This window comes from Cygnus atratus, chromosome 1 (assembly GCF_013377495.2).
Source record: "Cygnus atratus isolate AKBS03 ecotype Queensland, Australia chromosome 1, CAtr_DNAZoo_HiC_assembly, whole genome shotgun sequence".
Classification (NCBI taxonomy): Eukaryota; Metazoa; Chordata; class Aves; order Anseriformes; family Anatidae; genus Cygnus; species Cygnus atratus.
This window is the reverse complement of record NC_066362.1, coordinates 97,487,635-97,513,895: the sequence shown is the minus strand read 5'-3', so window position 1 is coordinate 97,513,895 and position 26,261 is coordinate 97,487,635. Positions and strand designations below refer to the sequence as shown.

Genomic DNA, 26,261 nt, shown 5'->3' with positions numbered 1-26,261 from the left:
GAAGAACTAGCGCTCTGTAACTTTATAGTGTGATGGCAGTGAAAGCTGGGCTCTTAAAAAGGTCAGGAAACAGAATAAAGAATTGGACCCTTACAGACCTAACACTGAAAAACCGAACCTTTCCCTTGAAAAGCAGGTAGATTTGCATTGGTCTCATTTATTTCTCATTATAGTAGAAGGATGTGTGAGAGGAATACGGGTGGAAGATATGGAGGAAAGATTTCTGATGCTGATTGTGTTACTCACACTGCATTGTACATGGCAGTGCAGCATGGATGATACAGGTGAAGAATTTAACTGTTTTCTTCTGAAAGAGTTATCTTGTGTCTTTCATTTTGGTGGGGAGAACTGGCTTTATTCACGGCCAGCAGAATCACTTGTCTTGGAGCGGTTGTGAGTTTTGATAGAAATAGAAGTAGTAAAACCTGTGTATTGCCAAGAAGTGTACACAGACATAACATGGGGTAGAGGTTGCACTTTCTGATCTTTAAAAAAAAAAAAACAAAAACAAACAAACAAAAAAAAAAAAACAAAAGGCAGACTGACCGGGAGTGGGGAACAAAGCAGGAAAGTGATTTGCCTAAAGTCGTGCACCTGGTTGTGGCTGAGCTAGCACTAAAGCTTAGTTTCCGATCAATAGTTCATACTTGCTGTGCCTTTCATATTTTGGTGGTTTCATATTTGGTTCCTATTTCTGATCTCCCTTGGCTTGCCATGAGCTCTTTTCATAAAGTTTGAAGGTGCAGCAGCGGAGGGCAATAGAAACTAATTTTTCCCTTCCATTTTTTTTCCAGGTACATCATATTTTCTGACACTTGAAGAAAAACACCACTGCAACTCTGTGAACTGCAAAACCACAAAGTGTGGCAACCCTCCCTACCTCCAGCTTCCCTTCTTTACTGTGACGTTCTTGTTGGGACCTTTGGTTTCATCCCCGCTGGGTGCACAGCAAGTGGCCTGCCACCAGGGTCAGAAGGGAGGAAGCAGTTTGCAGGTCAGGGAGAGCCATGGCCTTGAACTTGTATGTCTTTCACGTCTTCTATAAATTCAAAGTGCTGCTGCTCGTCACTTTGGGTTTGATGGTGCTATGGGCCACATTCAGTTACTTTGTGGACTCTGGGCAGTCAATTCCTAAACCTAAGAATGTGGTGGAGGATTTCAGAAAGGCAACTAGCCTACAGGAGGAAGGCAACAATTGGAAGGACGAGAAGATGAAATTAACTGCAGCAGTTCCTGCAACAACTTCACCTCAGGGTCCCTGTCCAGCTGTGTCTCCATACCTGCGTAAGTGATGTGGCTTTCATCTGCTTTCTAATACGTTATGTCTGCTTTGGTACCGTAGATTTGCTTATCCTCCTTGCTATTTTACAGTTACACACTTTTCCTGTGAAACAAATACCACGCAACCAGGTTCAGTAAGTGCTTCTGGTTGAGTGACTGTGCTGTGTCAGGCTGGGATAGCAGCCCCAATGGTGCCATGCATTGCATTTTTGGGTAGAATGGCACTGATAACAGTTTTGACTACTGAACCGACATGCACAGTATCAAGGCTTTCTCTCTCTTCCCTGTCTCTACAAGGCCAAGAGGCTGGGAGGGGACACATCCAGCGAGGATATGGCATGCAGCTGAGGTTGTGAGGTGTGGAGATGTACAGGGCATAGCTCTTTGCTGGGGGTGGACTTCCAAATATAGCTTTTAGCGTAAGCAAGCTTGACCAAGTCTGTATGCCTCTTCCTTTTCATGGTGCCCTCTTCCTTTTCATGAACCTGACGAAGGACTTGTTTGGGAAGCTGTATTCTTCCCTCCTCCATGTACTCCCAAAACTTGCTGTCTAACAATTTACAGCATTAAACCTGCAATGCTTTTGTTCATGCTTTATGTGGAGATGAATTCTTACACAGTCCTATGTCTCTCTCCATTTTGCTCTCCTTTGCCCTGGCAGCTGTTTCTGGCCAACCTTTCTGCAGCAGGGTGGAACTTCTCTTGGAATTTGTATGATCAATGCTCTGTAATCAGTGTAAGTAAAAGCTCAGTACCCTGTCCTTCCACTACCCCTGTAATATCCTTCTAGCACTGCTTTTCTCTTGGAAAGCCAGGGAAACCAATTGTGGGCTTGAATCTGGGTTTCTTATGCCAGTTACAGAGTACCTCATTAGGTGACTGGACTAGCCACAGACAAATCAGGAAAATTTCATGTGCTTTTCCTACAGGAGGTGCCAGCAAACTGACCTTCAAACCCTCTCTCACACTAGAAGAAGTGCAAAAGGAGAACCCTCAGGTGGCCAAGGGCCGGTATCATCCCACCGAGTGTTCAGCACTGCAGCGCGTAGCCATCCTCATCCCGTACCGCAATCGGGAGAGACACCTGCTGTACCTCCTGGAGCACCTCCACCCCTTCCTGCAGAGGCAGCAGCTGGACTACGGCATCTACGTTATTCACCAGGTGAGGCAGCTCTGCAGAGGTTTGCTTGGGTGGGGAGGACAACGCTGCTGCCACCTCTGCTGTCTAACATCTGCTGCTCCTCAGCCTGCCTGGAACATTTTTGCTCCCTGAGGGACACAGTGGTGCTTGCAGCTATTGCTGCAGGAGCTCAGCTGTTGGTAGCAAAGCTGGGAAGAATTAACAAAGGGTGTCTTAGTCAGAGAAACAGACACTAGTTAAAGTAGCATACTATTTCTGAGTTACTGCTTAAGGTAAGCATCTTCTGCATTACTCACATCAGAAGTGTACAACTCACTTCTCTTGCAGTATACATGCATGCAACTGGGCTGACATGCTTTGTCTTTAACCTTGGGGTTTTTATCAAAGGCTTCAGTTTGTAGCTAGGTCTTCTCTCCCATCTTGCTGTCATGCTTAGTAAGCTCTGCTTATCATGTGGTCGTACTTCTGTCTCAAAACTAACCACATCAGCTACAGCTTGTAGGTGACTTACTTTGCACAGCAAGGGCTGTGGGAAGAAATAGCTGTGGTAGAGCATTTGGTTCCATAGAGGTTTAGTAATCTACTATTTTGTATTCTTTTAAGCTCAGTGGAGTTAGTGGCTAACATCTGAGCATACAGATGTGTGTTACATTGTCTTTTTTTGTGTGCTTACGTTCTGATCACATGAGGTAAAAGCAGTGCAGATTTCTCTTATGTAATATGTTGTCCTTTTCCTGAACTCTTGTTGTATTTGCTTTCTTTTACTATCATTTATGTATGTATTCTGCTTTGATTCTAAACAGATATTTCAGACAGCAGGAAGAAAAAATAAGGTGATTATTATAGCTTCTCTTCCCCTCTGTTTGAAGAGGATGGAGTCAAGCAGAGGCAGCACAACTTAGGTGAAAGCTTACAATTTTGCTCAATGGCAGTTGGAATTCAGTTAGAATATACAGTTCCTACGTTGTTCTGAGTCGTCATGTGGCCTGTAGAGTGGAAAAGTGAGGCTTTTTTTTGCATTAGTATATACAGTAATTGGACAAATAATGCTTCACTTCAGCTCGCAAGCAGTGGTTAGCAAAAAATCATTGGGAGAATGGGCATATACCTTATTTAATGAAATACGTGATGTGGAGACAGGCAGTTGTCATGTTAGCAGAAAGTAATAGAAGAGTCTGCAGGTTGTGTCTGATGTGAGCAGCAGCACTGAGTCTGGACTTGTTCTATCCAAGTTTTTACTCGGAAGGTTGGGAACTCTTGCTTAGCCTTTCACTGTGGCTAGGCACACCCAAACACTGCAAGGTGAGGCGAACTAAAACACTTTTTGTTGGCAAATCTGTCTTCACTCTCCATTTGTGACATCATTAGTTGCTTTAAGTGTATTTGGGGAAAGAAATAAAGGAAAACATGCTTTAACTACAAAAATACACAGAGCTTGCTTTGGAGGAAGATTAATAAATGGGCCTGTTGTATTTTTCTCCTCTTTATGGGCTACTTCTAACATTTCAAAATCATGTTTTGCTGCACAGACGTGTACATGAGTGCAGTACTGAAAAAAAACTTGTAATCTCTAAAGGGTGAATAACTTCTTTCCCAACGTAAGTTTGTCATGTAGTCAGTGTTCTGTTGAAAGTAAGGAAGAGAATTCTGTCTTCTGTACCAGATGAGAGTAGACTTTGCTATTTGTTCAGCGCTGAAATGGCTCTTCCTAGAGGGCAGTTTTACTGCTGTTTGGCTGCCTTTGTGCAGTCTGGGGCTGTGCTGGCTGACTGTACTGGTGAGGGAGACGCAGCCAACCAGTGGTAGATGCTGCTACTGGGTTTGATACACAAGTGAAGTTCTCTGTATGCGCTTTACCAGTTACCTGAATTGTTCTGTTGTTCACCCGGTAACCTATGTTTTCATCGTTAGGAGGAGGTTTTCTGACATTTCTTTTTCATGTCCTGTATATGAAAACACTCAGGACTTTAAAATCATAGATTTTTGGGTGAACAGTATCTATTTTTTTCTTGGAAAATATGCTTCTTCCCTGACTGAGGATGGAAGCAATTGATTACCCTTCTCTCTCTTTTCTCAGAACAGGCCGTATTTCCCAAAGGGTATGTATAGTGAGCCGTAAAGCTCGTAAGTCACCTTTGTGTAGGAGAAGATGGCCAGTGGTAACAGTGAGCAAATTGCTTCTTTGAAGCAAAGTGTTACTTAGTGGAAGGATAAAACATGCTATGTATACAACTGCTTTTCCCTATAGCTTCCCTTCCCTCTGTCTGGGGAGGCCAGCTTCTTTCTGATTTTCTGTGGAGCCTCTTTCTGTCCAGACAGCTTCTAGCAAACGAGCCCTTTATCGTGGAAGATTACTTTTTTTTTTCACTCTATCAAGTACATCAGGTTGCCAGGTCTAGAAAATGAATGCCCTTTTGGTTTCTGGAAGCACAAAGCTGGGCCTTTTGGCTTGTAGTTAGAATCTGAAGCAATTTACCACCTTGTCCTCAGGAGCAGAAGGTGTTCTACAGGCTGGCTTGTGTGTACAGTCCAGATAAAAAAAAAAAATAAATAGCAAGATAAGCACCCTTGTTGCTTCTGAATCAGTGGTGCTGTGGTAAGCTTACCAAACTGCCAGGTGTGTGTGTGTGTATATATCTATATATCTATATATATATATATATATATAAAAGGTGGAAAACGGTACTTTTACATCAAGTTAGTGCATCTTCACTTCTTAAAAGCAAACAATGAAGATTAGTAAAAAAAAAAAAAAAGTGAAGCTCTATTCTAAGAGGAATCCCTGTGCAGCATAATAATTTGGTTATAGGAAGGAGTTAACAAGGAAGAGACTTGCATTTTATTTCCCACTCTGCCACCTACTGTGTGGCTTAAGGAAATACAGCGTACTTCTTAAACACTGCTGTCCTCTAAACTGAGCGGCAAGCATAAATCACCTGTGTCGAGTGCTCTGACATCTGTAAACTAGTAACTGGGATTTAATTTTTTAAGCTTTCACAAGCCTTGCTGACATGGTTACATGGATTGCCAGTTTCTAAACTGTTTACTGATACTTCTTTTGTTAATGTGGCTTGATGGAGTGACGGGAACAGCAACCGTAGTAGAATTGCACTGTGCAGCATGCATACTTCTCTGGTGGCCTCGTAGCCTTAGGCTTTCCTGCCCCTACCTATGTTCACTCATGACAAGTAGAGGCCGCAGAAATACGAAACACTGCATCAGTGGCTATTTTCATGCTGTATCTAATGTTATGGGGTAGCTCTTTGTGTAGTTATTGCTGGAAAGGCTTTGAGGTGCAAATGTCGTTGTGAACTATGTGATTAGAAGAAAAGCCTGTGAACAGTTCTAGTTAAAAAGGTTTGACACATTCTTCAGAGTTTTTTTTCCATTCTTTTCCACAGGCTGGCAACACCAAATTTAATCGAGCTAAACTGCTGAATGTAGGATACCTAGAGGCCCTAAAAGAAGAGAACTGGGACTGTTTCATTTTCCATGATGTGGATCTGGTGCCAGAGAATGACTTTAACATTTACATGTGTGACAGACAGCCAAAGCACCTTGTAGTTGGCAGGAACAGTACTGGATACAGGTAGGAAACCATGAATGTGCAAAGAAAACCAACTGGAAAATGCCAACATACTGATAATGCTCCTCTTCTCAGGGAGCTGTGTGCTTGAGTGTTCCCTTCTATCTGACACCAGGTTTCTGGTGGTAATGCTCTGTCTCTCTGGAGCACCTTCTGACAAGATCCTTACAGACATCTTTGAAGTTAGCTCTGTAATCGGCTGTAAGAATGGGCATTGTCGTTGTTCTCTTTTCTGAGAGGAAAGCAACATGCCAGAGACCTTATGTCAAAGCTAGAAATACATTTGCAGTCTTCTGGTCCTGTGGCTTGACAGTATGATGGTTTGACAGTATGATCTTAGGATTGTGCTAATATAATTTGCCACTTACCTTTTGCTGTTGAAGAGGTAACTTCTGATACTGAGATCTGCTCAAGTGTGAAAATTTGCCAAAGGACAGGGTTATCCTTTAATTATTTGGCTGTATGGTGTCCAATATAGGGTTGTTTTGTTTTTAAATGGATCAATTAAGTGCTACTGTGTAAATAATTTAAAATGAAGTCAGGTTTCAGCCCACCTTAGAGGAAAAAGGGCTCCTGAGCTTGGTGAATTTAATGATTAGAGTGGTTTCATTGAACGTCAGTCTTTCAAGATTCACTTTTTATGTCTTGTCAGTCTAACTATCAATTAGAAGTGAGTTTTTGAAAAGCTGATTGCAAAGCACTTTGAAGTAAAGCCCCGTTTCACTTCAGTGTATCCTTTAATAAATATATGAGAAAGAGGGGGAATGTGCAAACTCTGATACAGAATAATATGTTCCAGTTATTTGTGGTCATACCAGTTTTCACTAAATAAATGAGATCCCTGACAGACTTTTGGAGGGCTGTGCCTTGCAAAGAGAATGACAAGGATTCTAAGATGGTCAGTACACTAAAACAACAGAAAACATTGCTTTGGTTATTTGACAGACATACAGAACTAGTAACGTGGCCCAGCCTTGAGGTGTTTAACCTCCTCAGTTACTGTAAGTGCTTTGTTGAGCTAAGCATGCAGATGGATTATTGCTTTTACTAAGGGATCTTCTTATGACTGATTTCCTCGGACTTCTGTTTGTGGGAAGGATCTGTTAGTTATAAGTCAGATTCAAGTTTTGGCTTTAAAGAGTCTTATACTAACAAAAGGATTACTGTTATTATTGTGAATACCCCGTGCCGGTATTCACTAGGATACTGATGGTTTGGATTTGATTCATACTTTCACTTCTGTGGAACTGCCTCTGCTTACACATCAGTGAAGTGGGGATAATTGCACTTTACTCCCTGGGGAATTCCTCCATTTCTTTGAAAGAATTCAACCTGTGGTCTCACTCAAGCTCAGGATCTGAAATCTCAGCTGGGTGGCTTTGGTGTTGTCCTTAGGCTGAAGTGGGCATGCTAAGATGCCTCACTCAGATGAGGTTCCAAAAACTGAAATTGTATGTGTTCTGTATGAATGCAAAATGTCCTGGGCAGGAATGTGTTGGTTTTTTTTTGGTAGGGTTGTTCTTGTTCTTTTTCTTCCTGGGGAATATCTTCTATGGTGATGCTGGACATGGTAATCTTGGCAACTGTGCTCCTCTGGAGAGCAAATATATTGTTTAGTTATATAAACTGAAACTCATATTCTTTATGAAAAGATTTGTATATTCAAACTTTGAAGGCAAGGGGGTGGGAAAACTTTTCAAGCTTAGCTATTTCCTTGAGGCCATAACATCCTTTTCTAAGTGACCATTTTTATTGTATGGGTTTTTTTAGTCCAATTTTAAAGATTCTAGAGGATCCAGTGTTTTCTTGTCCTTGCAAGAGGTTGTTGAACACTGGGTATAAACCATATATCTGTGGGACCTGATGGGATATGTAGGCATAATCACTGAGGGACCTGGCTGTTGTCATTGCAAAATCACTGTTACCTTTGAAAGGTTCAGGGGAGGTTCCTGAAGCCTGCAAGAAAACAAATTTCACTCCTGTCACGAACGTCACTCAAAGGGATGAAGTCTGGGCAGTGAGGTGAACTGAAAAGCAGCTGAACTGCTGGGCTGAGGGGGTTCTGACTGGTAAACGCCTTCAGTAGTGACCTGGACAGCAGGGCAGAGTGCTTGCCCTCAGCACATTTGCAGAAGATACAGAGCTGGGAGGGTTGGGGTCAATACACTGCAAGTTTATGCCCTGATGGAGAAGTTGGCCAACAGGAATCTCAAGAAGCAAAAGATGGGTCTAGATCCAGAGCTTCAGGGTGGTATTCTTGGTGGTGGCGTAACTCAACCTTTTAATTCTTTATCCCCTCTTCTTGTGTATTTCCAGGTTACGTTACCAGGGATATTTTGGAGGTGTAACTGCTCTAACAAGAGAACAGTTTTCCAAGGTGAATGGATTCTCTAACAACTACTGGGGTTGGGGTGGAGAAGATGATGACCTTCGAATCAGGTAAAAAGAAGGCTAGAGGGAATGGGTGTGAGTGTTGACGCATGGGGATTTGGAGTGCAAAGATGCAGTTCTGTGAACAGTTTCCTCTTTGAAAAGATGAGGCATGCTTAAAATCTGGTCCTCATGAGAGTTGTTGGTTTGGTGGGGTTTCTTTTTGTTGGTTGGTTTTGCTTTTTGTCTCAGCCACAGAACATTTCTGTTCTAGCTTGGAAATTGGTTTCAAGTGAAATAAGATTGAAGTCTGTGTTATGATTTTGCCAGTGACATATGTATTGAGTTCCACTACTTTTGCAAGAGTGTGGGAGTATTTGGGTTTTGGCTTTTTTTCCATTCATTGACTACCATGACTTTCTCAGAGAAGGGCTTAGTTTGCACGTGGGTGGTGTTGATTGTAGTTAAGATGGTGAATAACTTACATTTTAAAAAGGCTGCACATATATCCATATGCCCTTTGCTCTTGTTAAAAACTAGTTTTGCAGATGTGCCTGTCAAAGTAGGAGAAGCTTGTTAGTTTGAGATATTTTGGTGGTACTAAGATGACTAAAACTTTCATGTTGATCTGACCGCTTTGCTTAGGAGGAAACCTCTATAAACCAGCATTACTATTGGTGAAAAGAAGGGGGGGGGAAAAAAACCCTGTCCATTTGTAACTTGGGTATGCTCTGTCACCCTTAAGTGTTTGTCCTTTTCAGTTGCTTAAATATGCAAGCAAACATTTCAGGGATATAAAATTCATACCCCTGGTGATCTTAAATGATCACACTGAAGAAATCAAGTGTGCTAATGTTAGGAACTTCCAAGTAAAAGCTTTTGTTTAGCAGACTGGTCAGCTATGTCTCAAGAAATCTAAGAGGTCTGTTTGGTGACATGGATTTCTGTACCTTCTTAGTAACTCCTTTCCTATTCCCCGAAGCTCTAGCTAGAGACACCAACTTCTCTGTGCCATCTTGGGGGCTGGAAACCAAATTGTATGAGCCAGAGTGCACACTGCAATTGGCTTTATCTCATGCCTTTCCCCCTGGGTAGATCTTGGGCTGGGCTGGTTACAGCATTTGTGGTGGGTAGGGAATGGGAAGCTTGCTTTCTCAATAGGGCCGTTGTAGAGATTCTTGTAGCCTTCCTCTGCGAAGGCAGCAGATGGCAGCAGCCCCTTCAGTATCTTCAAGAACTCAGGGCTGGAGGGCTACTATCTCCTGCTTGGCTTCTGTGTTCGATTTGATTTGTCTCTGTGCTAAACCTGATGCTCTCTTATGGGCCCCTTTACTCCAGTGAGCATCAGAAAGATTTTTCAGTCCAGTTGTATTCATTTGATAATTTAATGCTACAGTCAGTGGAAGGCTGTAGGGGCTGTTGCTTTGTTTCTTCAGTTCTTGGGTTCCTGTTGCTCTTTCAGCTGCTGCTGTGTGACTAGCAAAGACCTGGTGTATTCCTTAATTCCACTGCCATAAAATTAACCCTTTCTGCTGCTGACAGCAAAATTGTGTTCTACAGCTATGTTTAAGGCCAACAGTTCCAATCAAGTGCCTGTTGTCAAGCATTAAAATCTATGCATGAGACTTAACGTTTTTGACTGTTCTCAGAAATTTTTCTTCATGTGGACAAAGTTCGGAGTTGTAGGGCTGTCTGCCAGCCATTAGAAAGCAAGCTCTTTACCTATGTTTGGTGGAGAACTATCATGTCTAGAAGCTTCACTATGTCAGTTGAAATGAACTTGCTGGAAAATGTGTAATCTTCCTATAGACATCCTAGATTAGCATGCAGTAGTAAAACTGGACCAGACAATACTAACTTAAATGTATTCAGTTATACAACATGTCCTTAAAGCAAGCTCTCTGTGTCTCTGTGATATCTGCTGTAGTAACTACATGTTTTTCTTCAGAAGATAGGGTGTATGTCACCCTCCTGTCCAGAAACCCAACTCTGTAAGCTCTTTCACCAGCAAAATGGGTTGTGGAAAAGATGGAGAACTGTAGGAAACATCTTCAGTGCCTGCTTCTATGGCATGTACCAAAACTGAAGTGTCAGGATGTCATTTCTCCTTAAGAGCTGGCTTATAGTGGTGTCTTGCTTATGGCACTGTTGTTTCTTCTAGGGTTGAGACGCAGAAGATGCGAGTGGTGAGGCCATCTGCTGATGTAGCCAGGTATACAATGATCTTCCACAACAGGGACCATGGCAACGAGGAGAACAGAGACAGGTGAGTTAAGAACAGGGTTCCACTTTGCATTGCCATGGAGGTTGGCTAGGAGCCAGGCCAAGTGGTGGCCCAGTTCTTCCCACTAGGTCAACCAGGCATTTTGTGGTACTCAAACTCTCTGGGCGACAGGTTTGACACCACTGTTTGCAGCTGGCAGCTGTTTTTCAGTGCATGAGACCTGCCTGTAATTGAGTGGGTAATGTTCTGTAAAACCTTCTGAAGCTAGAGTCACATGGATATGACTTGAACATAGATTTTGGAGATTAAATGGCTTAAACTTCTCCCCAAACTGTAGGACTACTTTCCCATGTCTGACTGTCCCTGCTGAGGACAGGAAAAGCATGATTTTACATTCCAAGTAGATACACAATGGCTGTAGCTCTGCCTCTAAGGTTACCAGACATGGGAAAGAGCTCAAAACTCCTCTTGTGCGTCTCAGTTTTGTGCTATGAAGACTTCCTCCTCTGCTCTGTCCTCAGGATGAAGCTTCTACGCCAGGTATCTAAAATGTGGAAGACAGATGGGTTGAACTCCTGTTCATATGAACTGCTGTCAGTGGAACACAACCCTCTGTACATCAACATCACAGTGGATTTCAGCATACAGCCAAAGGTCTCGTAAGGGTGAGCACCACGCAGGTTATAGGAAATGGCAGTGCATCTTGTTTGTGGTTGCTGCAACAACTGACGGGCAGCACACTGCTTGAAAGAGTACTTCAGTAGCACAGAAGAAAGTTTCTCTTCACAGCATCTCGTTGGTCAGTTGGGAATCTCATTTTGTGAGACTGGACTGGAGATGGGGACTGACCTGTGGACAGGTCCTGGTGTTCTTGGGTGCACTTTCTGCTGGTGTGTGTGTAAACGTTTTCTTGTTTGGGCTGGTCCAGTGGAAGGACTTGAACTAAGTCTCCTGGAAAAAAAAAATTCTTGCAACTATTCCTAAATTTCCAATTTGTCATAGCAGGAAGGCAACATTGCCACAACTTAAAAAGGAGCAGGCTAGTCTTTGCCCCTTAAAAGCACAAGAATTCCTTACCATTTACAAACTCGCTGAGATTTTTCCAGTCTAAGGAAAAACTGCTTGTGTGGGGAGGAATGGCAATAATGGTAATAGGTGGGGAGATGTTCCTCTCTTAATAAAAGGCAATCTACTTAATTAAAAAGGCATCTCTTGTCTTTTGTAAGCTCACCTTGCCATGCAGTGGGAATGCTCAAGCATCCTGGGGCAGAATGAAGTCTCATTTAATCCTGCAATAGGCTGCAGGTTGTGCATTATTCTGGAGAGATCTGGAAGGAAGTGCACTGGTTAACTATTAGAGATGGAGAGAGACTGCTGTCCATCCTGCCTCTTTTATGCTTTAGGCCACACTGTTAGCAGCATGCATACTACTATGGCTACCAGGCCATTACTATTTGGGTATTTTGTTCTAGAAGGTTGGTGTGAATGCTGTAGGACTTCAGCTAATGCTCTGGTTAGAGCACTGCATTATTGTATGAGATCTGTGTTTATGCCTGCTAGTTGTAAGTACACACAGCCCCTACAGGCAGGTGCAAAGCCAGCATTGGGAGAGCTGCTTTTAGGAAACTATAGTAAGAATTACATGACGAAAAGCAACTTCTGATAGTACTGAAGGATTCTCTCTGGTTGACGTGTATTAGTCCAACTGCAGAGAAGAACAGAGCCTTTAATAGATTTCTGGGTGTTAGTGAGATAGAGCTTTTGAGTGAACAGAGAACAGGAACTTGACTGTAATATCTACACATAACAAGGTAAAATATCCCATCTTACACTTACTGACTGACAAAGATTACAAAAAAAGGGCAAGGTGTAGAGAAGACTATCAGTGTTACTGTCAGGAAAGTTCAAATGCATTCCTGCCAGGATCACAGCTCCACTGTTGACAGATCTTACTTAAAATTTTTCCTCTAGTATTTAATTTCTGAGAATTGTTTTTTATATTGAAGACAGATCAACCTTGAGAGATTATTAATGTTTGAGTAACAGCTGAAATACCAGATTAATGTCCCTATGCTGAGCAAGAAGTTAGGCTAGGTGACAGCCTGAGGTTTCTTTCGATGTGAGCTACAATAAAAACACTTGCACACTGTTGATCTGGCCAGACAATCACAAATTCAAGCTCTGTTTTCATCTGATTTCAGGGCAACTTTGTGTTTTATTAAGCTCTTATTAAATATGCTAGAAAATCTTGATCCAAACATATACCTCAACTTTACTCAAATTCACAAAAGTTTTTACAGAACTGTAATAGCTTTCAACACTGAGTTCTCTTTCTCAAAATACAGCATTTCAGAGGACTGGCTCACAGAATGGCTTGAATCCCACTTACCACTTGCGTAAGCGGCAGGACAGAGCTATCCAGCTATGGAACAAAGGTTCCAGAAAACTTGGGTCAGCTTACTGTCAAGGAGACCTTAATCCCCACAGGCTGAGGGATGAGAGGGATTTGGCTCAGTAGTTTTACAGTGCTTTAAAGGACTTCTACAGTAAGCCAGATCCTGTTTGTAGCTATCACACCCTAGTCATGAAGCCTTTTCTTCTAAATCTTGTATGCTCAGAAGAAAAGTTAAACGCATGAAAGACAACAGGATTAGTCTCAGGCACTGCAGACTCTGCACTAGAACAGGAGGTAGAGGCTGAATGCCCATAAGCATGCTGCTGTGGTAAGCTCAAACTCCACTTTTGTTCACATTCTCTTAAGAAAATGGGGGAACATATCCAATGTCCACGGTGATATTGGTATAAAGAGGATGCTTTGTCCTAGAAAGAAGCTTGAACTCTAAAGAATTCATTCCGTCATCCTTCCATGTTTTTCCAGTGTTGTGTCGGGAAGCAGGCCTGAAGAAGGAAGAATAGCTGCAGTTAGATAAAAGAACAAAGGTGATGTTTACAGCTGATGCTTTAAATAGAGGTAGCAGAAGAAACAGTCTTCCAGAGGGCAGGGGTTTAGCAGATGAAAGGTGCCAAAGCCCCCCAAAAATCCTCCTTAGAGAAGGAGGAGGCTGAACAGATCTGAACTTCATGCTGAGTGTTACAAATGAGGACAATCTGGACTGGAACCTTATCAGAAAGGGAAACCGGTGGGGTGGCAACTATGCTCTGCAAAAAAAAAAAAGCCTGGCAACAAGCAGAGACCTGCGAGTGCAACAAGGAGGCTTGCAGGAACGGTGTACATAGGCTGCTGTAAGTACACTTAAGACAGGGTTGTTATGGAAACCTGAGTTTAAGATGACAGGGAAATCTGCACTGTCAGTGAGAATCCTCCACCACACTTGACCCAACACCCTCTACCAGCTTTTTTGTATGAAACTGTGTCTCTGCTACGGTCTGTCATGCACCCTAATCACTTCCTCCAACTGGAATATTTTTTTCTTTTATTTTAATGGCACACTGAATCTGCACAGACTGTAAAGCAAGTTTTGTTTTCTGGAAACTGCAACAAAGAGCCTCTTCAAACAGAAACCTCTCTTCACAAGATGGACTGCAGTGGCATTTTTGAAACTGGTATTCCCTGAATAATTTGATGTTGAGTAGGAAACTATCAGAAATGCATTTACCCTTCAGATGCAGAGACATGAGCAGTACAGTTCAGTTGAAGCTGACTGGGAGCTTTCTTTAAATAGCAGCATGAAAGCAGAAAATAACCAGTAGCATGAGGCTTGCTTCATGTTTTGAGGAAGATGAGGGTAACAGCCTGCCGCAAGGCAAGGAAAACTCTCCCACCTGTCCCTCTCTAAACAGTTACCTTCTCCAAGGCTCTTCTGTCTCTTTGTTGTAGTTCATCATTTTGTAGCGTCCAAGGTGAGATGGGGTCCGGACAACTTTCATTCCTGCTAACTGGATCCTTTAAAAGCAAGAATGAAATGTTTGTTTAGGTATAAGGATGTAATTTTGAGGCTTAGCTATAGGGGAAGGTCAAGGGCAGAGAGGATGTTCAATGTTAATGCAATCAAAGCAAAATACAAAAGCTGAAGGGAATGAGTTTAACGCAGTGCCAAATTATCCTTTCCAGCCGGTTCTGGCCAGGCTTAGGCTAGGATGCTCCCAGCTGCACTGTATTTTGACAGGGTACAAAGAGGATTAGCAAGTAAGGAACAAACAACAGCATACAGAGCATTCAGGAGCAACTCCCCTGCATCTGACAAGTGAGCATTATTTTCACTTCCTTGTAAGAGCAGAGCTGTTACTGCCTAGAGCTCCATCACTTTTTTCTTTGAAAAAAAACTAGTTTGCCCTTTCTGAAAGAACCCAGGCCTGAGTTTCAGAATAAAGTCAAGTCTGTTCTTAAGAAGTGCCATTGGTGCAAATAGCCTTGATGAAAGCACTGTCTTCAAGAAAGCTTGCTACATACAGACACCAGAACAGCAACTGTGACCTGGTCAGCTGCAGGACAGTTTGAGGGGAAAAAAGGCAATCTGAAGCTTCAGAATTCTAAATTAGAGCTTTCTAAAAACTACATTTTGTGACTTTAAGCAATCCATTACAGACTGCATCTGTTAGCTTACCAACAGAAATTGCCAGTAATGCTGCTAGACCTAGCGAGCCTTCGTTATTGTAGGACACTGTTTATGCAAAGACAATTCCTGTGAATGTAAGAACAAATGTTTGCCTAATTTAGGTTATCTAACTGGCATGTTTGCAGCATTTGATTGCCTTCTGTTGAGGTGAGTAAGCTGCACTGAAGCAGGAATGTTCTAAAGCTGAAAGAAGCTACAGAACTGAAAGTATTTGTTAGGCTGGAGATATCAAATGATTACAACATTCCATTGACTGACATTTATTTCAGTTTGGCAGCTTTTTGAACATGACTTATTGCACATTCAATCAAAACGATAAAAAGAAACACTAAACTAGCTTTGTTGCAATATTAACTCTTTCGTTAGGTTTAATGCATTCATTCACTGTTTTAGGAACCCAGGTTTCTCTGTAGCTGATAATGTTAACACAGCAGCAGTTCCAATTAGAATAGCATTTTATTCTAATAAAAGTTAAGTCCTGATGTTTACTAGGACTAATTTAAGTACCACAGTCCACCAACTGTAAGTAGCAGCCATAATTATTATTATTTTTGCTAGTTGTCTTAATGAGCAGTATCCCAGCATGAAATCTTTATATAGGACTTTTGGACATTTCACTGCCTAAATGCTGATTAATTTTTTCTCTACCTTAAGAAGTCCTTGAGCACTCCTAAAATCTAGTCCCAGTAGGGTTATCAATCTGGTTATCCAAAGCCAGCCATCTCAGTCCTAGCTTTCCAAGATGAGACTTCAGCATATGAATAAAGCATTAGTTAAGTCATAGTCTGTGGATTCCACAAACCTAGAACCCTGTTTCTCTGAAAGCAGATACTTGTGAGAATAGCAATGTAAGGCTTACTTCCCTTTGAGAGGGGGGCTATTTTGGGATCTACATAACCTGCTTGCCTTGAGCCACTTCTGCAGGGAAGTGTGCTCTCATGCATTAATTGAGATGACTTTCCCACTGGTACTTGAAAATCACACTGGAGGCTAAAGCTGTACTGAGAACAGCTGAACAGACCCAGCATTGTAATGGTCAATTTAAAGATCTGTTTTCTAGGCATTCTGTTATTGTAATCAGTGCTGAATCTCTAAACAATCATCCACCATTTCAACTAGCTTGCCCTGAAAGGAAAATGAGGATTTCTGTGTTAAACAAACTGATTGCAATTCTCAGAAGAAAAAAGTGCTTTGTAAAGCCTTCTACAGTTCTCAACCAGAAAACTCCACCAAAACTGTAATTTTGTTAGTTTTCAAGACCAAAGCATAAAACTAAACTGATAATAATGGCCTTATAAACCACCCTGTAAGCTTGCCTCAGTGCAAGACAATGAAGATGCACAGTGCAACTACAGAGGTTAATAAAGAAGATACAAGCCATGATTTTGTACTTGAAGAATTTGCATGAGGCAGAGTACTTGAAACTAAACTCATTGTATTCACTTCCATAGCATGCTGCTGCCATGGCAACCACCATACAAGAAAAAAATCCTGTCAGATCTTGCTGTCACTGACTCGGTGGTACACAGATTTCTCCATTGCTCAGCACAGAAATCAGAATTCCTTATGTTCCTTAATTCCAAGTATTGGTGACTAGATAGTATTTAAAGCAACCTAGGTTGGCAACTCTTTGGGAACTGATAAATAAAGGGAAAAATCAGGGTGGTTCATAGACTCCTTTCCTTGAGGCTGTTCATGTCAATGAAATCACTTGTCAACTACAAGCAGTTACAACCCCTTGGAAGCAATCCTGAGCAAGCAAAGGCACTAGGATGTTTTACCCCCCCAGTATCTGAGGAAAGCTTTGTCATCCCATTGCACAATAATTAGTCATAGATACTGAGCGTTTTCTGACAGCCATCATGCCCAATGCCAATAGCATTTGGATTACAATGATGCTGCAAGCCTGTTAAGGAGCCACATCTTAGTTCTTTCTTAGAATAATGCTACATGTTTCACTCGACACCTGGGTTCTGTCCCATGCATCAGTACCTCGTAGCAATGTCGTCGTTTTCACCACCACTGCCCCAGTATGTGTTTGGAAACCCATTCATCTTCATGTAGTGCTCTGGAGTCAAAGCAGATACGCCCCCAAAAAAGGACTTATATGGAAGACTGAAAAGAGAAGGGAAAAAAAGGATCAATATTGAAGGCTAATAACCAGTCCTCCACAAGCAAATAACACAATGCAAGTCACAGACATTAATCTCATCCCTTACAGATTATTTGTAGAAGCAGATGGATGCAGAGTGGCTAGTTTAAAAGTAGCCCCATTGAAAGTTTTAAGCCCAGAATTAAGACACACTCATTATTTACTGAAACCTAAAGCAGCAAAATCAGCGTAATTCCTGCCCCTCCCTCCCCCTGCATAGGTCAAGGTAAAGCTGGTTTTAAAATTAACTTCAAGTTAGTTCCGAATACCTACATTGTTATCATGCATCTTCCATGTACTCCTGTAACTCCCACACCCCATGCTTTTTATCCTGGAAAGAACTGGCAGATTTCTGATTGCCTTTATTTGCCAAGCTAAGCTAACAGTGGAACAGGGAAATACATGCACTCAACTGTTCATGTTACGTGGCTTAGGTCAGCCTTCCTGGGGAAGCCACTATTGCAAAAACAAAAAATAAACCCCCCAGTTCTTAAAGGTTGCATCTTTCTCTATCCATATTCATACCATCTACCTGGAAAGAGAACCCATTAGGATACAAACATCCCAAATCAAAAGGAAGCACTTACTTGTAATGAAACTTATCGATGGCGCTAGCCATGTGTTTGGGATAGTATTCGTCACAAACGTAGAGATTATAATCGTTCTCAGGTACTAGGTCCACGTCATGCAGAAGAAGGCAGTCCCAGTCTTCATCCTTCAGGGCTTCCCGGACACCAATATTAAGTAACTTTGCTCGGTTAAACGTACCATTCCCCACCTGGGAAAAAAACACCACACCCGAAGTTGCTTCACCAAAACAACAAGAGGATAGCTTGATTAAAACTGACATTAGTGCAAAAGCCTTATCAATTGAGTGACACTGGAGCGTATCACCACTGGCTGAAAATTTCATCCCTAGACTCTGAAAGTTTTACTCCCTCTCTTCAAGATATTCTCAGGAGTTGTGATGTGTCAGGGGCCATACACCATTGGCATACGAAGACGACAGACTTTTAAGAGACCAGGTAAGTCAATCCTCACGTCTGTGCACGCACATCAACACTTCTGTCCTGACTACTGTTTCCTAAAGCTTAGAAATAAGAAAACAGATCCCTGTGACAAACAAAAAGCTTCCTTTCTCCCCTACTCAGCTATCAGTTTCAATTAATGAACCCAGAACTGTCCCCCTCTCCACTGATCTTTTGCAACACCAGTCCCCCATCAGCTAAGTCATGGCTGTTTGCCCTGCATAGGCTGACACACAGCAAGGTCAAGCCAGATGTTTTCACTTAATGCAGTCTAAAAATATCTGATTTGAGTTTAGCATTTAGTCTTAACAGTTTTATTCAGTAGCTATACTGACAAGTCACTGACAGACAACCCACATTCAACTCTTGAACTGCTGAAAATACAAGTTACCGCTTAATAACAGCTGTATCCCTCTGGAACTAAAAAAAGCACAACAAATCAATAGCAGAACAATGATCTTGACAAGTGGTAAGGTATTTCAATCAGCAGTAGCCATGGAGGTACGATGGCATATAACTGACCTGCTCGACCCAGGCATAAAAAGGTACTTCACGTTACAAGATTCACATTTCTTGCTCAGAACCTAACCCTTAACTGGAAAGCTCAGCCCCACCACCAGGCAGATCTGATTTAGGCTTACCTGCTGAATCAAGTAGATTCTGTAACTGAGCTGCTGGCGCTGCAAGAAAGGATGAATATAGTAAAGAAGATGGTGAAGGTACTTCTCCTGGTTGCTGTATGCTACAAGGATGGCTGATTTGTAGCGGGCCAAGCAGTGAGGTGGTCTGTAGAGGCCTCCAGACTGAACGACAGGATTTTTTTTGATGATCATTCTTTCACTAGGGAGCACCCTGAAGGAGATGATTAACGGACCAACTGTAAGGAGAAAGAGAAAAAAAAAGAAAAAAACAGAAGTAAGCTCACAAATGCTTCTCAACTTTCATTTAAAAACACTGGATGAGTTGCAAATGGTTACTGCTGAAGACACTAGCCCTGCCCTGGCAGAGAACAGTTACCACCATGCAGACGTGCCTGTGTGACCAGTTCCAGCACCACCCACCGGCCAGTCACCTCACTGGGGCTCTGCACAGAGGAGCACGGGGCCATCAGGCTACTTGTCAGAGGGGCACCCAGAGTCCTGTCACAGCCAGCAGGGCTCACCAGGCTCCTGTGCTTCTCTTTTTCCTGGTATTGGCTCCCTGCTGCACAAGCAAAGCTGTCTTGTGTTACTTAGATGGTCTCCTTGAATAAATGTAAGAGTACAGTTGAAAACAAATCTATGACAGGCTTTTTCTTTTGGTTGCCCATATGGAAAAAGTCTCTGAGGCTCTTTCGGAGTAGATTTGAGGACAAAGACATCCAAAAAGATAATCAGCAGGTTGGGAGGAAATAGTTTAAAGTCTGGATGAATATAAATTATTTAGGAGATACAAATGGCATTTAGGCAATGTTAGCTTTATCTCAAAAAAAAAACTTTTAAGTTCAATTTGATGTTATAATCACATGCCACAAGGGCTGTATTCACGCTTTCCTATCAAAATTTTAGGAGAAACAGACAGCAGAGCTGAGAAAGAAGGGAGATGTTTCATATTTACAGGAATAGGCATGGAGCAGCAATATAAGCTACGTAGGATAGTTCCTCTACTCAGTACCTCAGTTTTAAATGCAAAACATCCAGTGTGTTCAGCAGTTTTTACCTAATCAGAAAATACACATTTCTCTGCATTTCTATCTCAATTTTTCAGAATGAAAAAGCTTGACAACAAAAAAAACAATATTAAGTATCACTTTTTTAACACAAGTCTTGCACTATAGCAATATGAAAAACAAAACAAACACTATGGTTATTCCAATACCTGTTCTTCTGGGTAGTGAGAAAAGGCTCCAGAATTAGAAAAAAAAAAAAAGGTTACATTTGCACACAAATCAGCGTATCTTAGTGGTTTCCAACCACTGTCATCTTCTCTAAGAAAATAAAGCACAAATGCAGAACAAACAAGATTAAATCTATTATTTAAATAAGCTAGGAAGAAACATTTTACCTAGATCGCAACTAAAATCTGACAAATCACAAGATTATGGTTTTAAGTAGGCCCAACAATCCTCTGCAAGTCATGCTACTCAAAGACAAAATACTTTTTACTCCAGAAGCCTGTGAGACAAGTTACTTATTTATTTTTACAGGTATAAATAAAACTTCCTTTCTCTTCCAAGCTCATAGTTAATCCTGTGACTGTTTTGAAGTGAGCTTTCGGTATCTTCTAAGCCAGACTCCCTCTTCAGCACTGAAATAAATTATCCTCTCTTGAAACGTCTGATAATGAAGCCTGGGAGAGAAAGAGTAAGTATTTAGGCCTGGTGTTTAGTAGCTTTCATTTCAGCAGGGAAACGTACAGGTTTGTCTTAAGTCTAATGCATATTTAAGCAGGTGAACCCACAAGGTATTTCTTCCAGCCCATCCTACGTGCAAGTCTCTGCTACAAATATGACAAAGAACTGAACCTGCATTCACCCACATCCTGTCTAACTCATGGAGACGAAGCAGCACCCCTCCACTGGCTGGTTCTTTTTTGTGCAAGACTCAGGGAGTAACTTTGGAGTAAGACTGAAGCTGTCCATCCAGAGCCAGAAGTTGGTATGCCTCACATCTCTGACAGGCAAACCTCTAGTCAGTATCAGTCTCCTTTTCCTTCTAAAGGAGCAGGTGTAAGAGCATTTCCAGAAGATCAATAGGAACAGCCACTGATCCCATTCCTTGCACAGTCAAAAAAGGGCTAGAGGATTAGTCTTTGTGAATCCCACTTTATAATTTTTGCTGTTTCATTTTGTTTGTCAGCAAGATCTTGCAGGTACTGACTCTTACACATCGCTTGTAAATCCTTCCTTCTGGAAGGATTCCCTAAATTCCCCCAAAACTCATAGGCAATTCCATTTTGGCTATGTTACCCTACGCAAGAGACTGGAGGATGCTGCTGTACTTGCCCATCTGAAGCTGAAGAGTAGTTCTTCAGAGAATCATGCTGTGGGTTCATGAGTTTAGGTCACATTTATTATTACTTTTAGGCAGACAGTTTCCTGTGCTGCCTTTAAAGGCCACCGCATTTCAGTCCAACACTGTTTTAAGCCTGTAATTTATGTTGCTTTTCAGATTTATGAACTCCCTGATTATCAGTTCTTTTAACTAAAGCACCATTAACCACCAATTTGATGACAACTGGAGCTTGCTGAAGAAACGTTATCTTCAGAATGGATTTCATCTACAGATCATTGCTCCCAGGCAAACATAAAAAAAAGGAATTAATCCCTTTTGTTCTCCCACAAAGGCATGTTTTTGTTTTCCCTAATACAATTCAGGCTATTTGCATTACAGAGTAAGATTCTGTAGCAATAATCCTTAAATTCCAAAATTAAATCTGAATTTAGACACAAGGGGAAGCGTAAGATAACATGCATGATCTTCACTCCTGTCGTCTCCTTCCATACACAAACATATGATTCATGAGGATAACACCTGAATTTATCATTTTTTTCCAGATGTCATCTTCTCCTGAGCTGCCTGGCTCTATACCTTAAAAAAACTCAGCTCAGAAACTCAGCATATGTCAAGCAAAAAACAACAAAAAAGTTAAAGCCTGTAACATATCCCCCAAACCTCTGGCTGCCCTACACCTTGGCTATAAACAAATTTCTGGCTCTCTGGTCTCCTTCCTGTCCAATTTCAACTAACAAACAGCTACTGCACTGTAATCCAATTAATCCCACACGTGAACAGAACAGTTGCAGGCTGGCCCAAGTAGGGAAAAATAGAACAGCTGGCAACACATCTGAATATCAGGGGACCCATTAATTGTGACCAGATCTATTCCACCTTAAGAAAGGCACTACATGACTTCTAAACACTGTCTTGCTATACATTTAATTCAGAATAAGCAGCTTTAATAATTGAGTTCAAGAAGTAAAACTTGCACAAGCTAAACAAGCTGTAACAGAAGCATGGATAAATATATCAGTGAAAAAGTGCAGCAGCACACAGTACATTACTGTAGTCATATTGTATAATTCTGCCACTATCTGGATGAAAAAAAAATAAAAAGCAGACTGACAGCCTTAATTTAAGCATCAATTTCCAATGACAGAACATGAGGCTGCCTCAACAGCAGCTAAAGATAAATCTCAGCATTATTACCTTTTCACTTCCCTTTTAAGAAGAGCGAAGCTCTAGTGGGAGAGCATGCATTACAAAACGCAGCAGGAACAGCTCATTGCCACAACAGATGGTCACGCTCATGAAAAGGTTATGACAGGAGTAAAAAGGAATAACTGCTACAGGAAGGGCCTGAAAAAGTTCTTCCACTGCATGACAGTATTTAAAAAAATCAAGAGTTACAGATGGAACATGGAACTATTAAGGCTTCAAGAGCCAAATTAACTCGTTCAGCACACACCATGCATGAAGTAAGGTACCCCTCCAAAAAAACTAAATCAGAACCATCTGCCATCAAGCTTTTTCCTGGTAAAAGGAAACGATGAACTGACAGAAACAACACATCTCACACGCAATGTGAGAACACTAAATTTTGAGTTTAAATGCTACTCAGTTAAGTTTGAGTAAGAGCAACTCGAGCATAAGAATACTTTGCTTTTTCCAAAAACAAAGGTGGAAACAGGCAACTGATTATTTGTACAGAAGCTTCAAAGGAACTGAAGTAACATAGTCACAATATTAATGAAGACATTGAGTATCCAGTACAATGCTTTTCGAGTTATGGACCACAAAAGGGTCAATGGGCACCACTAAGCGTTAAAAAGCTAAGTCCAGATCTTCTTCCTAGGCAGAGATGTTAAGCAATTACATTTTCAGTTAATTCTTACTCCACTGCCCTGGAAATGGATTCAGGTAGCTGAAAAAAGACAGATGGAGCTGCAATCTGATCTTCTGTTCAAGCAATTAGTTAAATGATCTACTGTATACATAAGTGGGGAAAGCACTGCACTTCATAAAAACCCTGATCCAGGAAACATTTATGCCATTTGGCATTCTTCCAGTTACTTTAACATGTTTTGGAGTGGACACAGTGAATTATTACCAGCTCTGAATTGCAGACTGGAGTCCACAAGAATTGATTTGAAATCTCATTTAATGGGTTTATGAAATTAATATTAATCGTTTTCTCTGATGTAATGTTTCCGAGAGAGATCAGTCCCAGGAGCGATGGTAACAGCCAATCAAGACAGTTGTAAAGTATTTATACATCTGTTTTGTATGTGATGGGCACATATGAATAAAGGGCAAGCACCTCGCAGAGCAGCACACATTTTTAGAAGGAAAAAGAACAAACAACCTCAGAAGAGTCTGGCATATACCAATAACAGAAGGAATATCTTATTTCTTGTATTTAAAAGGTAATATCACCTAGTAGTAGCAGAATGTTTGGTTTTCTTAAGCTGGAACTGTATCAGTGCTCCAAAGGATTATTTCACAGCAACGGTCTTCATATGCTCAATTCTAACTTTTGGAGATAGTAAAAATTTCCGCAAAACTTAGTAAAAACTTCCACAGTCACTTTGCCTCATTTTTTCTCTTAGGCAACTTTAGCATTTGCTTCCGTCTGTAACTAGCATTGTTTTCATTTTAGCTCATGCAGGCCAACCCACCCTCTTCTTAACCCTCCCAGAGATGGAGAGAAGAGGTCTTAAGAAGATTTCATAGCTTTGAAAGCACCAGTTACTTTAACGTAGTTTTACTTTGCATGTGCCTCTTCCATGTGCATCATCACTACTCTTGCTTATCTGATTGTTTGCAGATGAGCTGCACAGAATCACACTTTTTTTTGCAAGGTGCAAGTACATTTCTGCTGTGCTTTCAAGTAAAACAAATGAGTCTGAAACACAGAATTGTAGCTTCCCAAAACAACTGATGGGTTCTGGTTAGAGGTGAACTGAGACTACACTAAGACCATTACAACTAGCACTTGTGCAAAGAGGCTCTGTACTCTCAGTATTTCAGTCACATAGCAGAGCTGTTTCCAAGAGAAGTACTGAAGCACATACCCAAAAGTTATACAACTTCATCATACATACTGCATGGATTTCATTGAACTTCAGCAAGAGGAGGGAAGAAAACTCTGTGAAACAACATGCATCGTTATGAGGATTGAAGAGTCTAAAAAGGCTCATCTGGAGCACCCCAGCAAAGCTCTTTAACCTAAGTAAACGACACAGGAGGAAACGGAGCCACAGTTTCCCACAATACTTGCACCTGTGAACCAGAACCAAGGCCAGCCACTTTGCTCTCACTGGGCTCCACTTGCAGTCAGCTGCTTTCCTAGAACACCAGCACAACTTAGGAGTACTTCACAACTACTGACACGCAGGACCTAAAAATCACAGAAACCAGAACAGTACAGATAAACAGACAAGAGTAACTTACTGTGTTGTAGACTCAGAAGCAGAAACAGCCAAACCAACTGCATGTGCATGCTTACAGAACTCAGCCGTGCTCAGCTGCCTGGGTAAAAGTGCTCCACTAATCCCAGAGATGTGCCACTTCACCATCAGACTTGCTTTAGGGTTTTGACTTTACATCCACTCAAAGTTTCTGAGCTGTTTTAGCAGTGCAACAGCTGAGTTCATGCTGCCTCTAGGATCAGCTCTGACCTGCTGCAAGTTGGATGCAGTCTTTAGACTTTTAAGCCTAATGGAGGAGTTTTTAGGTCTAAATGGCACATAATCACGGGCCAAAACAATCGCCACTAAAAGCAAGGTGCCAAGACACACTCTCTTTAAATATTTAGAATACTTAAAGCTAACGCCAATGTATATTGAATTACAGGTTTGACATAAGGCTGAAATAAAGAAACCAGGAGTGAGTCGGCGAGCACAGAGATCAAAATCCCAAAGCACAACTGTTGGCACGCTTCATATAGGATGACCAAGCTTGGGGGGAGTAAGGGAAGAAGAGGAAAGCTTTATTAGCTTGGTGTTAACGTTGTGCTTTGGTTTCACTCGTTTCCCTACACAACTTCTAACCAAATCCTTAGTATGGGAAGTTTGCAGATCACTGAAATACTTTACCTAGTGAAACCAATGAAAATGAGTTAATTGACACTGTAAAGTTTTGTCAGTGCGAGTATAGCACTTTTAAAGCAGAAACGCTTGAAAAACATGCACTTTATCTTCACGAAACGCTCCCTGCTGTGAAGCACCCGGGCAGCAGCAGTCGGTACGTACCCAGCAGCGGTGACCGGGCCGAGCAGTAGGGCAGAGCATCCTCGGCGGGGCGGCGGGCGAGCAGGCTGAGGTTGGCGTACACGTCGTGGGGCTTGGAGAAGTCCGGCACCTGAGGCGAGCCCGACAGCCCGCGGAACACCCCGGCGGGGCCCCCTCGGTACAGGATGAGGATGAAGAGCGTCTGGATGGCGAGGAGGAAGAGCAGAAAGCAGGGGTTTTCGACGCGAGGCAGGGACATGGCTCTCGCACCCCCTCACACCGGCACCTCCCGAGGCGGCGCCTGGCTCTGCCTCACGGCCGATCCCACCCCTTCCCGCTGCCGATACCGCCAGGAGGGGAGCAGCCGCCTGCGGCCCCCCGCAGCCCCGCTCCGAGCCCCCAACGACCGCTCTAAAGAAGGGGAAGGAGGGGGCGGCCGCCATTTAACGTGCCCCCGCCCTTCCCGTGAAACTACAGCTCCCAGCATGCAACGCGGGAAAGGGCCGTGCCAGGCTGTGCTTTGCCGCCGCCAGGCATGCTGGGAGATGTAGTCCTCGCCCGCCCCCCCAGCGCGGCCCTGGGGCCCTGAGGGGTAACGGTGCTGTGGGTGGGAGAGGAGGCGGGTAGGGGGACCCGCTGGTGTGTCGGGCTGTCACAAGTCATTTATTTATTTTTTATTTTTTATTTACGAG

At 42.2% G+C, this 26,261-nt stretch overlaps 2 protein-coding genes across 6 annotated transcripts in view; one reads left to right on the top strand and one right to left on the bottom strand.

Annotated features, from left to right (window-relative positions):
• Positions 1 to 12,631, top strand: part of B4GALT4 (beta-1,4-galactosyltransferase 4) — a 29,704-nt gene extending 17,073 nt beyond the window's left edge. For 2 of the 5 annotated variants that reach the window (XM_035541079.2, XM_035541078.2), the window contains exons 3-9: positions 174 to 284; positions 795 to 1,284; positions 2,211 to 2,443; positions 5,824 to 6,011; positions 8,325 to 8,447; positions 10,540 to 10,644; positions 11,124 to 11,823. In XM_035541079.2, the coding sequence (XP_035396972.1) occupies positions 1,008 to 1,284; positions 2,211 to 2,443; positions 5,824 to 6,011; positions 8,325 to 8,447; positions 10,540 to 10,644; positions 11,124 to 11,265 (1,068 nt within the window). In that variant the 5' untranslated portion in view covers positions 174 to 284; positions 795 to 1,007 and the 3' untranslated portion in view covers positions 11,266 to 11,823. Of the gene's footprint in view, positions 1 to 173; positions 285 to 794; positions 1,285 to 2,210; positions 2,444 to 5,823; positions 6,012 to 8,324; positions 8,448 to 10,539; positions 10,645 to 11,123 lie in introns of all 5 variants that reach the window. The other 3 variants (XM_035541083.2, XM_035541081.2, XM_035541077.2) reach the window with 2 other exon arrangements.
• A 124-nt stretch (positions 12,632 to 12,755) lies between these two features.
• On the bottom strand, positions 12,756 to 26,036 carry LOC118245197 (beta-1,4-galactosyltransferase 3-like). Its single transcript, XM_035541084.2, has 6 exons — positions 25,591 to 26,036; positions 19,001 to 19,236; positions 17,919 to 18,109; positions 17,172 to 17,294; positions 14,408 to 14,506; positions 12,756 to 13,500 (listed from the first exon to the last, which is right to left on the bottom strand). Exons 1-6 carry the CDS (start codon positions 25,826 to 25,828, stop codon positions 13,359 to 13,361), a joined length of 1,029 nt encoding a protein of 342 aa, XP_035396977.1. The 5' UTR covers positions 25,829 to 26,036; the 3' UTR covers positions 12,756 to 13,358.
• Between the last annotated feature and the right edge of the window lie 225 nt (positions 26,037 to 26,261).

Bases quoted from the DNA above. Each gene is read 5' to 3' on its own strand.
- LOC118245197 (XM_035541084.2), bottom strand. From the start codon at position 25,828: ATGTCCCTGCCTCGCGTCGAAAACCCCTGCTTTCTGCTCTTCCTCCTC. The intron at 14,507-17,171 runs GTACTGATGCAT...TTGCTTTTAAAG, and splicing joins AACGACGACATTGCTACGAG to GATCCAGTTAGCAGGAATGA. The intron at 13,501-14,407 runs GTAACTGTTTAG...TTCCTTCTTCAG, and splicing joins ACAGAAGAGCCTTGGAGAAG to GCCTGCTTCCCGACACAACA.